General features: G+C 42.3%; 1 protein-coding gene across 5 annotated transcripts in view; it reads right to left on the bottom strand.

The window, feature by feature from the left end:
- auts2a (activator of transcription and developmental regulator AUTS2 a) overlaps positions 1 to 12,845 on the bottom strand; it is a 321,168-nt gene that overhangs the window by 100,214 nt on the left and 208,109 nt on the right. For all 5 annotated transcript variants that reach the window (XM_075486458.1, XM_075486460.1, XM_075486462.1 and 2 more), the window contains exon 5: positions 8,791 to 8,820. In XM_075486458.1, the coding sequence (XP_075342573.1) occupies positions 8,791 to 8,820 (30 nt within the window). The remainder of the gene's footprint in view (positions 1 to 8,790; positions 8,821 to 12,845) is intronic.

Below are 12,845 nucleotides of genomic sequence, written 5' to 3'. Positions count from 1 at the left end.
CCATATAACGCTGTTCATTATTGAATTTAAAAAGAAACTGGAATTGATGTTTCACAGTCTATTTTACCCCACAGTCCTTGTGTATGCATGTCCCACTTCAGAAAACAACTCAAGTCGGGTAATGACATGGTTCTCAAATCCCCTCAGTGGGCTTTGTGTGCAACCGTCGTTTGAAAAAAGTTTAAAAAGTCCACTGAGGCACATGAAGAGGGCGAGAAACATTTTGGTTGGTTTGATTCAACTGTAAACATAACAGACGATAGACTCTGGGACTGGTCAAATCGTGTTTTCTGCTAAGGATGGCTCTTAAATGAATGAATTGGCCCGGAAGTGTCTAAGCAACAGCCAGAATAGGAGCTATTCAAATATCTAAATGCATAGGAAAGGAGCTTCAGTGCCTCCTTTATGATCTCCTTTAGCATTACTAACAGTGGACCAACACTTATGAAAAAGCATAATCTGTCCCAAAACTTTCAAATGGTTAAAATGTAAACGGACTGTACCTATTCAGCCTTTTCTAGCTTGGCTGACCACTCAAAGCACTTTTACACTACAAGCCACATTCACACACACACACACACACACACACACACACACACACACACACACACACACACACACACACACACACACTCACGCATTATGTCTCTGCACAATGTTACAGGCTACAGAGTGCTTTTTTCTCTGTCGCACAGATTCACACACCGATTGCATCAGAGGCAACGTGTCTTGCCCAAAAAAACTTCGACATGTGGACCAAGGAACCTGAGAATTGAACCGCCAACCTCTCGATTGGTAGACCACTCCTACTAAACTACTGCTGCTGTCCCAAATAAATTGAGCGTTGCTTGATTTTTTTTCATTGAGTTATACCACCTGGGTGACAACACCTAAATGGGATTAAAAACAGCTGATGAAAATGCCCAAACTGGGATTCGTGTGGATAAATATAACGACAGGAGGGAGAGAATGAGCAGCTTGTGATGGCAATATCTTCCACTTTGGTGCCTTTTTCTTTCCAAGAATTACAAACCTTGACAATAAAACAATACTCCATATCATAACTTATTGTACGAATGTGAAATATATGGGCTAGCCTCCTTGTAACAACGTAAAAAGATTGCTTAGATGAAAAAACAACTTTTACAAGATATTTATTGAACAGCTTCAGTTTCAGCGTGGCAGACCCTCATCACAGCTTAGTGTAAGTGTCTGATTCTTATTGCAACGCAGGTGTTTCATAAAAGTTCTCCTATCAGCTTTTCTTAGGAGGCTATTTTTTTACTATCACCATAGTCTGGCTTGTTTTGGTTTATTCTTTCATAGAATTTGCACAGCAAGTTAGATGTTTTTCCATCAGGCAGACACAAACATGACTTCTTCCTGCCAGTTAAAAACAAAAGTGCGGTTCCCTTTTACTGATAGGAAAGAAGCCTTTATTTAAACATAGAGCAGGAAGGTTATCTCTGATCACAAGTGGTCACTTTGGATGTATGTGTGGATGTATTTAGATGCCGGGTGTGAACAGATGGACATAGATCATCTCACATAGATGCAGTATGCTACTGAGCTCTTACTGTGCTACCCAGCCAGCAGAGCTGAGATTATTAACTGGGATTAAGCTGCCCCAATGGAACCGTCCAGTCCTGTCCATAACTACCAAAACATTTATGAGATTGGACCTGGACACACCAGAAATGTATTGAGAAAATGAGTTAACAAGGGAATTCTTTTTCTTTTTGTGTGTGTTTTAGGAGAAAATTATGGGCCAGACCACATGACAGTGACCAAGCAGGACTTAGAAACCTCATCAACATGGACATTGACTATCTAGTTTGTAAAAAAAACAACAATGTTGAAAAATAAACTTGCATGTTCAATGCTGAGCCATGATTGGACTGCTGAATATGAGCAGAGAGAAAAGAAGACTAGGAGCTGGGAGCCATCCCGGAGATGTTAATGATAATGCAGATAGAGTTAATAATGCCAGCGTTATGTGACGAGTAACTGCACTTCCTCCCTTCCTCCCACCTGTCTCCCTGAATGCTATTAACATGTCATGCTGGAGAGGGCCCATCCTACAGGTCACTTTGTAATGAGTAAATGCTCTGACAGGTTCCAACACATTCGCACACACACAGATACACAAGCAGGATCGCCAGCACATGTACTCTGAGATGCGAATAGCTGTCTCTTATCAGAGCCCGGCAGCTCCCTCCGACACGGCAGAGGCCTTCTACACCAGGCAGAACATGATTTCTCCGGGGAACACTTTTTCCATTTCCTGCTTTTGAAGGGAAACTAAATAAGCCACGTTTGTTCTCATCTGAATACATTTGACCCATTAAAATGACTCTGCTCTCCTGTGTTCTGGGTTGCGGTTTTGTAAAGTAGACCATGCTGCCCGCAGAATGCAAATGACAACAGTGGCGGGGGGGCGTAGCGTGCGAGGCGGCTGGCAGGAGCAGATAGTGGCTGAGGTGGCGTGGACTAAGGAGGGGATAAAAGTGTTGAGTGGGAGCTCCAATTACTCCCTTACATCGAGGAAGAACACATGAGTCGGCCCTTGTCGTAGGGGTCCCCCTATTTACTAATTCACTCCTCTGTTACTTTAACACACAATTAATCAATGACAGGAAGGTGTAGTCAGCGCTGTTCATCAAGAGCGTAATGTGAGCCAGGGTGAATTAATACAGTCACTGGGGGGATTACAGTTTACCGTGCTCCTTCTCTCTTCCTGAAACAAAAAGAACTGCCACCGAGACAGGAGCAATTTAAATCGACAACACTGAGTAATGACTCAATTTGCTGCACAGTCTAAACACAACAAGCAAATGGCATTACTAAATCATTAGAGTGCATCTACATCTCAAGTTGAAAGTTAGTGGATAACATGGCTGCTTTTAGAATCTTTAAGGTACCCTGCAAACTGCAAATCTTTTAGATACTTAGACTTTTTCCTCAAAGTACTGATGTACACTATTTGCTCTAATTTTGCCAATCACGTGATAATTGTACACACTTATGTACAACTGCCCTGTGTGCCTCCCAGGGACACTTTTTTTTTAATTGAATTGAATAAGCCTTAGATGTACTTTATACAGTGAGAAAAGTGCCTTAAAATGACCATGAGTGTTAAACTGAACCACCTCAAACACAGATATACACTGCATGCAGAATTATTAGGCAAGTTGTATTTGAGAGAATTATTTTTATTACTGAACAACAACTATGTTCTCAATCAACCCAAAAGACTCATAAATATCAAAGCTTAATATTTTTGGAAGTTGGAGTGTTTTTTTTTTACATTTGGCTATCTTAGGAGGATATCTGTTTGTGCAGGTAACTATTACTGTGCAGAATTATTAGGAAACTGAGGCTACGTGCCCACGACAACGGTAACGACAGATAAACGCAGAACATTTCGACAGATGTGCCTATCTTGCACACGGCGACGGCGTTTTTAGGAGTTCAAAACGAAGAAAACGCAAACGCCCTCCAGAGTGGAGATCTTGAAAATGATCCAACCTCTCGTCGCCGTAGGAACAGTTCAAAACGCAGAAGTGCGTTTTTTCCACACGTTAAGTGGGTAGTTCTCCATTAATGACTCACATATCTCACTATATTTATTTTGGACACTCTCCCAATCCACATTATCCACTGCCTTCCTGGCTTTGTAGTTCAGTGTCGTGTTCAGTAGCAACTGGACCTCATCATCTGTCCAAACAAAGTTTGAAGGCGTACTGTTGTTGCCGCCGCGCTTCGCCATTTTCTTCCAACTGACGCGGAGGAAGTAGCCACAAAACAGGCAAAAACGGACATCTGCGTTTATGCTTCAGAGCGTTGTCGTGGGCACGTAGCCTTAATAAAAACCAAATATATACCCATCTCACTTGTTTATTGTCACCAGGTAAACCAATATAACAACTCAAAATTTAGAAATAAACATTTCTGACATTAAAAAACAAATCAGTGACCAATAAAGCCACCTTTCTTTACAATGACACTCAAAAGCCTTCCATCCATAGATTCTGTCAGTTCTGTCCCTGAGTATCGCACACCTTGTGCTTTTTGACACTCCAGTAACGTTGCAGCTCTGAAATATGGCAAAACTGGTGGCAAATGGCATCTTGGCAGCTTCACGCTTGATTTTCCTCAATTCATGGGCAGTTATTTTGCGCCTTTTTTTTTCAACATGCTTCTTGCGACCCTGTTGGCTATTGGCCATGAAACACTTGATTGTTCGGTGATCACGCTTCAAAAGTTTGGCAATTGCAAGACTGCTGCATCCCTCTGCAAGACATCTCACAATTTTTTACTTTTCAGAGTCCGTCAAATCCCTCTTCTGACCCATTTTGCCAAAGGAAAGGAAGTTGCCTAATAATTAAGCACACCTTATATAGGGTGTTGATGTAATTAGACTACACCCCTTCTCATTAAGGCCCTGTCACACTGTTGCGTATGAGAGAAGCATATGAGTTGCGTATGAAAATTATCACTCATACGCTGGTATACGCTGACATACGCCAGGGGAACGTTAGGCATAGGTTGTATACGTTTCAAGCACGCTGGCATATGTTGGCATACGTTGGCATACGTTGGCATACGCTGAGGCAGAAATAAATTTTTGAACATGCTCAAAACCTTTGTGCGTATGGTTAATACGCTAAGCATAAGCTTGGCATACGCTGAATACGCTAGAGGTACGATATAGGTACGTTACTGATAGGTCGAGAACGCTGGACATAAATTGCCATATGTTGGCATGAAGGTGTACCGTACAGCTAGCGTATTTTTAGCCTCCGCCCGTCTGCCGCCTCCATCTCCGCCAGACGGGCGGAGATGGAGGCGGCAGGCAACCGACGATTCACGGGAGCGGTCAGGAGGAGGAGTTGGGGATCTTGATCGCTCAGAAGCATGTAACTCATCAGCCGCAGGTGCATCAGGCATTTCAGCAGGTTTGGGTGAGAATGATTCTTGTGTTTTTTTGCCTTTTTGCCTCGACCCAGGGCCCGGGCAAACGACGATTGCTTCTTGGGAGGCATGATCGAGATGAATGTCTTGAGAGATGTTGATAGCGCGTCGTCTACTGCAATAATGGAGCAATGTGGAAAGGCTGCTGATATAGGCGCGTTGAAACGTACGCTGGGCATGCGCAGTTCATATGCTACTCATACGCTAGTCATTCTTTATTTTCAAGGACTTTTCGTGCGTATAAAAATTATATTATTAATTTTCATACGCAACTCATACGCTTCTCTCATACGCAACAGTGTGACAGGGCCTTTAAAGAGATGCACATCACCTGATTTATTTAATTGGTAGTTGGCTTTCAAGCCTATACCACTTTGGAGTAGGACAACATGTATAAAAAGGATGATGTGATCAAAATACTCATTTGCCTAATAATTCTGCACACAGTGTAGCTCAGCCTAAATCTTGAGCTTCTGGTTTTTCTTTGTTTCTTTTTTAAACCAACAAAATATCTTCGTGCTTGGCTGCCTTTAGCTGTCAGATTTGTTGGCTTTGTATTGATTTTCTTGTATTTCTACATTTACATTTTTAGAAATTTTAGACCTGGAGATATTGGCAGTGCTGTAACATTTCCTCAAATACCGGCTCAAAAAAAACAAAAAAACAAAAAAAGAAAGTATTTCTGGTCCATTACCAGGGCTCCAAACTGTGACCATTTACATTTATTTTACATTTCTTGAGTCAGTGTGACTAAATCTTTTAACAAGGAGCCCCAGTGTGATGTGCAAATATGTGCTGAAGAAGACTAACTGTTTCCGACAGGAGAGGCTCAAACACAGTTTATATGGCTGGGATATTGCAAAAACAAGGTCTGCTCGTGAAAAAACTGCTAAGAGTAAAAGTCAGCATGAGGTATAAACTATGTGGGGACAGATGGACTGATGCAGCGTGTCTGCCAGCAGCATACAATCACAAATCTACAAATAGGTCTGCGGAGGAGACTGAAATAACTACATTCAGTACAGTTTATCACACTGTACACTTGTTACAGCGATGATACAGACAATGATGTCCAAAGTTCTTAATATAGGGTCAGTTTCCTCAGAGAAAAATGTCATAACGTTGCAACGATTCCCGTTTAAGCTAAACAATCAGTTTAAAAATGCAATCATTTACTTGACGCGAATAGACTCCGCCAATCTGCAAAGAGCACCACCCAAGACTGAGCGAGCCCCTCTACAGTTAGAGTGCTCATGTCCTAACGTCATAAAAATGAATGTCAAGCTAATAAGAATGCTGTATTGTCTTCAAAGAGGCACCAGGTGAGAGCCGCTGAAAAAAGTAGTTTTTCAGTCGGACGGAGAGCAGAAGCTTCTGCTGCGGCTCCAACTCTTTAAAGGAGACAAACTACGGCCTTTTTTTCACTAGCTGACACCATTTCCTGGGGTCTGAATAAAAACGTCTGCGACATGCTGTGGTCAAAATAACAGGAAGACACCACAGTAATTCCTTTTTCTTCCAATTTACACGTCCATTCAAGCGGATTATTTAAAGGGGCGTGAAGTGACTCATTCAACTCCACCCTCCCCCTCTCTTACTGGACCCGCCTCTTTTGAGATCTGTTGTACTCAGTAACTCTTGGAGCACGTTGTTAGGAATGAGAGTGCATACATGAAACACAGTAGCCGGCAAACACCAAACTGACAGAAAAATACTTACAATGTCTCATCTTCGGTTGGACCCTCAACAGCTGGTAGGATTACTGATCCCTCTTTTATTCACAGTCTAGTCGCAAATCGTGTGAATTTGCCCAAGTTGTTAAAATACACAACGCAGAGTGTGATGGCTGGATGGTTGAGGCCACCAATGAGAACTGGAGTAATATTTACCCTGTCACATATCAGCTCCAGAAACTCTGGACTTCACTGATGCTCCGTTCCTGTGTGTTTAATTTTTCTGCAGTTGCTTATATGATCAATATTTCCCCAATCTTTGTTTTAGTTAAGGCTGTTACTAATGTTGATGTGATGATGTTACTGATTCCAGATAAATAAGAAACTAGATTTTGTAAATCAAAAAAATTAAACGACGCCAATTAGAAGTCAGATTTCCTCGTTGGGACATAAAACAAGGCACTCGTAGAACATTACTATCTCATTTAATTACTCAGTTAAATGATCTATATAACTAATGAGATTTTGATGTTCATGGCAATGCAAGAGCAAGAGCAAAACAGTTGGAAATACAGAGGAGAGAACGTACAGCCTTACAGAGTGATGTATGTTTCCCCTACAAATCTGAACGGCTCACTGAATGTCACATTCTCAGATATATGGACCCAAAACAAAATGCTAGTTTTTTTTTTTTTTTGTAGTTGGTAGTAACAACAGACAACCAAATAAATCCTACAACGCACAGACAAAAAGTCAGTGCTATAATGTGTTCCCTTTAAACGGTTTTCAAATATTTGTTTGGCCGAGCTGCTGAGAAAGAACAACAGAGGTGCTGCAGCTAATTAGAAAAATCCCGGAGGAGAAAAGTTTGAATAGTGCCGTTATTTATTTAAGAACACGATTTGCCTGATTCCTCTAAACAGCTGATCAGAAGCCACATTAAGCCGCTACACCTGCCCGGTAATGGGACTGCTACAGTTCGGAACCATCCCATTTTCAAAGTGATACGTATATCTTGCTAAGTGCGACCTTATCAGATTGCCATTGCAAAATATTATGGAAAAGATCTGCATGATAACAACATCTTCAGCTTAAAGGGGCCGATGTGTGAAGGTCACAGCTAATGGCATTAATGTGTCAACTGCAACACAACATAGTCATATTGTTCCATCCGAACTGCCGTAGTGATAAATGTTTTGGTAATAAATAGTTAAATAACAACCTTCTGTTTAAGGAAGCGATGGACATGAAGGGATTTCTTTAGATGGCGTCTTTGTTTAAAAAAATACATATTTAGCTTTTAGCTGTAAATTAGATCACCGACTTTTTCCTTTTAAATAAAACAAAACCTTACAAATTTAGCAAATGCGGAATTTATTACTTTCAGTAACTGTGCTACTAATGGAAAAGGTTAGACTGGAGACAACATGTCAAGTTGTTCTTCTGCTCCAGACTGGATCTTCACAGCTCAGATTTTTGGAGTTCTTGAACTTCTCCGTGTCACCACCGTTTGGTTGGTTGTGCATTTAGACAATTTTATTACTTGTTAAATCTGATAACGACTTTGTTGGTTGTCACTTGAGTGCTCCTGCAGTGTAATTTTGACAAAAAGGGCAAAAGCGAAATAATAAACGTCTCGAAATATGGGATTAAATCACAGGAAGACACAGTAGATCCTGACAGTAGAAGGTGTTGATTAGGAAGATAGGAACAGAAATACCTAAGCGTGGTTCCTTCTCATCAGAGAAGGACTGAGTCTCTAAAAGAGACAAGAAGATACACAAATAGACAGATTGGTAGATAGATAGATCAGGCACAAGATTGAAAAATACAAGCAGTGGAAACGACACCGACTACATGCCAAGTAGTGCGGTGCTACCTCCTCCGCAGCCTTGGGTGTCATAGCAGTTTCATTTAATGTCATCAAAATCCTAAAAACCCAGAACAGTTCAATTTAGATTGTGCACCTCATTAAGTCATTTGTAATTAATGCACATGTAATTAAGCCTTACTAAGATGACGTTTAATTCTAATTACATTGAATCCTCTGTCTTAAATAAGGACTAATATTTGAACGTTACAAAGCTTGATAACAGATATTTGAATCACGTTAAACAGTGAATGAGGAGAGTGACAGGCTTACCTTGTCATCTTGGTCACTCTCAGTGTCACACTGCAGAAAAAAAAACACAAGTGCATATTAGGACATGTCTCAGATGTTGATCTATAAACAGTCCTGCTTGAATCGTATTTAGTTCCAACACATGGACGCCACAGTGTCATTTTCCTCTGAATATAGCCTATAACTTACCAATTAAAAAACATCATATACCAAGTATTCAATGTCACATTCAGAGAAAATGATCAGATTAAGTCATTAGTTGATAAAAGCAATAGAATATCAAACAACACATTTGTCATGAGCAGCTGTGCCCTGCTTAACACTGAAACCTATGTAAAACTCAGACTGAGCTGGAAATTCAACACTAATTCAACCACCAGCGTTATAATTCTACAATGTGAATTTCTGCTTGAGGCTGAGGATGGTGAAATGACAAGGGGAGGAAGGAACTTTCTAATAGAGGGAAGAAAAAGTGGCTAGGTTTCATCTTTTCGTTCCAATTTCAATTTCAAGGTCCACTTAATTCTTTATCAACTAATTAGTGTGATGCTGGGTGACTGGCAGCCCTCAACGTTGTGCATATGGCTGAGGTGCACAGAAGCACTGGAGTCAGTAATGAAGAAGGCACTGGGGGGGAATATGGGTAGTGGTTGGCACAGTGTGTGGGGTAGGAGTGCAGGAGGGGTTGGTGGGTGGCGATTAAAGTATGGCATGAGGGAAAGGAGGGGCTGGAATGACTGATAGCCCAGGGAGTGAGGCCTGCCTAGTTTTTTTTCCCCCCTTTATCTCCTTTAGCTTAAAGGTAGCTGGCTGGTTCTGTGGCTGATCTGTTACTCAGGCAGGATGGTAAAAAGGGGCCTTGCGAGCTCAGCAGGAGCATAGCATCCAATTTACAGGCCTGTCCCACACGGCCCCTGGGGCTGCCCGCGGCATACTGCCATGATGGTCAGCTCCAGCAGCTCATAAATTATGCAGAGGCAATAAACGCACTGGGCAAACACTATTCAGACGCTCCCCTGCTCCATTTCTCTCTGACTCTCTTTCTCCATCACCCACAGCATTCCACCCCCATCTTAAAACCTTGTGCAGACAGCCAGCAGCCCTGCAGACTGTCAACTGGCAGAATAAATAACGCTAATGATAGACAAGCGCAGATCATTATTACATGTATATGTGTAACATTAAAAAGCTCCACACTGCGTGAATTCATGCAACTATTGCTGCTTGTGAATAAATAGGTGTGTCTGCAAGGGCATCTATCATGTGGCCTCCCACACAGGACTAACAAATGCACCAGCAGTCAAGACGGGGTGTATTCAGACCTCTGAGAATGCGACATCAGTAATGCCACGAAGCACCCGTTGGTTTCTTTTGCTGTGCACAACATACACCAAGCAACAGCAGCGATTAAGGGGTTTAAATAATGGACATCATTTAGTTTTTCCACTGTGTTGTGATCCATAAAAACACGTCTAGTCCTTTTCTCTCGCGTTTCCCTTTTTCGCCCTCTTTTCTTTCCCCTGTTCCCTCGCTGTGCAGCCAATTGCTTTGATTGCCAAGATAGAAGCCGGCTGGAATGACTTGCCCTTGCTTGTGAAGCAAATGGAACATGCTAATGGAACTCATCGTATTACCCGATGCAAAAGTGCCATAGCTCATTACTTTAAGATAAAAGGATATCATTGTAGACGGCAGGCAGAATTGACTTTCTGTGCTGCGACTTGATGATGATTTAATCAACTGCTCTCTTTCACTTCTCATCCCTGCGCCTGTCGCTTTTGCAGGTGCCACTAAACGAAGCACTCACACGGCTAGTGGGGGAGAGAAAAGAAATTGCTGTCATTACTTTCTTCCCAAGAAACAGAGGTATGCAAATATTCGCAGAGCGACAAAGGGTGGAAAAAAAGGGAAAACTTAATAAAATGGAAATACCTCTATAATGAGCAAAGTAAAAAATCCTGAGATCAGACCTGACAGGCAAGGGCAGGCAATTTGATCGTCCTTTCAGTGCATGAAGCAAAGCTCCCTTGAACTCACTGCTCAAGCACAGGGCAAAAAAGTAACAAATAATAATATCCCTAAAAAGATAAAAACACATTTCAGGCGCATAAGCAAGTCAGAGCTGTCACTCACTGATAAGTGATCATAGTAAACTAATGTGCTCCCTCATGCAAAACGCAACCCACGGCAGGGGGAGAAAAATCCCTGCATATCTGGAATTTTTTCCATTCTGTATACTTCTACTTATGAACTATTTCATCAGAAACAGAGATGGAAAGCCAGCAGAAGCCTCAGCTTTGCAGTTAGCGGTTGAATATGTCATGAAAAGATTGGCACAGCTCATGCTTCATACATTATTGTGCGATAGCGTTTTTTGGATTTAAGCATGAAATCTAAAATTGTCAATTCTGTGCCACATGGAAAAACCTGCAGGGCTTCTGGTTGACTGTACAGTACAAAAAACAAATAAATAAATAATCAAATGAAAAAGCTTTTTAAACCAGAAAAGGCTGAGGTAGGAAATGAGACCCAGTCAAAGGAAAGCGATGTACTGTAAGGAAACCATTAGTCCTGGGAGGGGGCTGACAAAGTAAAGTGATACTCTATCCAGGCCCAGTGCTATTTGCACAGGGCCAGCATTATACTGTACAGCTAAACCCTTGTGTTTAGTTAAAGTAACACAGGAATGTCAAACATTAGCTTCAGCTCTAAGAGCTGTTGATGTTGGCCTGTATCCGGAGCACTTCTGATTGCCCCTCTGCTCTCACTTGGGGCCTCTCTTTTGGCTGAGAGCTCTTACAAATTTCCCAACACTCTGTCCAAGCAGAGGGCCTTTTATTTATATTGGTCTGAAAGTAGGAGTAAATTATTCTTGTACTAAATCCTCTCCAGCTGAGTGTAATACTGGCCCAGAAGAAGGGGAACATAAGGAGCCATGGGCAGAATGCTAAACGATGCAGCCGTAGTTGTCTGTGGCAGCAGGGCTCACCAAAGTCTCCTGTCAGAGCTGCCCGCAGAAAAATGTCTGTACTAAAGCGGTAACCACATCACACAGGGATGCGTGCAAGGCAAGTATGCCATGTTCTCTTTTCCAACATAACCCTCTGGAAAGCCACTGCTCCACAAATACTAACAGATGTTTAGCAAATCAAGAAAAAAAAAATAAAATGACAGCAACAATTCTGAAGGTCAGCAGAGTGTGTTTAAGACTCATCATTATAATTTTTTACCCAATGTCTCCGTTCTTAGACGCTTTCTTTCATTTTTACTTTAACGGCTTGGTCTTAAGTTTGAATCTGCAATGGACACATTTTGTTGCCCCCATGAGTGACATTAGCCCCAGGTTATGCTGGTTGCTATCCATGACCTTAGAATTAATTATGGCTGATATGGACTTCATTAAGGCACTCCAGTGCAGAGTGTGGTGTGTTTATCAACCTAAGCCAGGTTATCCTGCAGGATGGCTGGAGGGGTTAAAGCCCAGGGAAGACACCAATCTGCCTGCATGCCTGCGAAGCGGGACAGACAGCATGAAGGATGGCAGCCATTGCCAGGGTCAGCTCCGACAGCGCCAATTTGATGTGCTGCCGTCAAGGGCCCCTTGTTCCCTCCCTCCTCCTAACAGCTCCTTCCTGATATAGCTGCGTGTCCTGATGGTTTTCTGATGCAAACAGTCACATGGCAAAATGGTTTTCTCTCTTCCCGGCGCTTCCTCCTCCATCTGCTGCTGGGGCCTGGGTGCCACCGACCGCCTGCCTGTCACAGCGTGCGTGGAAATTAGCTGGGGAGGAGGTGCTCGCTTGTGCTAATTACATTTTAATCATTGGAAATGTGTTGGCAAATCAAGCCTTGATTGCCATCTTGGAGCCCAGTGCTCTTCTCTGCAGGTTGGGGATGAGAGTAGGATAGCTTCTGAGGCTGGAATACATCTGAGCTCAAACCTGCCAAGCTGCACACCTCATCCTCCTCCACAGCTTGATATGGCGGCATGCCTGGCCTGCCACTGGTTAGAGGTTGTGTCGTATTATTCATGGTGAACAGAGGAATACCAGGATGGTGAAATGGAGATCTGTGCC

This window comes from Odontesthes bonariensis, chromosome 16 (genome assembly GCF_027942865.1).
Source record: "Odontesthes bonariensis isolate fOdoBon6 chromosome 16, fOdoBon6.hap1, whole genome shotgun sequence".
Taxonomy (NCBI): Eukaryota; Metazoa; Chordata; class Actinopteri; order Atheriniformes; family Atherinopsidae; genus Odontesthes; species Odontesthes bonariensis.
The sequence above is the reverse complement of the archived record's forward strand: the minus strand, read 5'-3'. Positions and strand labels throughout refer to the sequence as shown.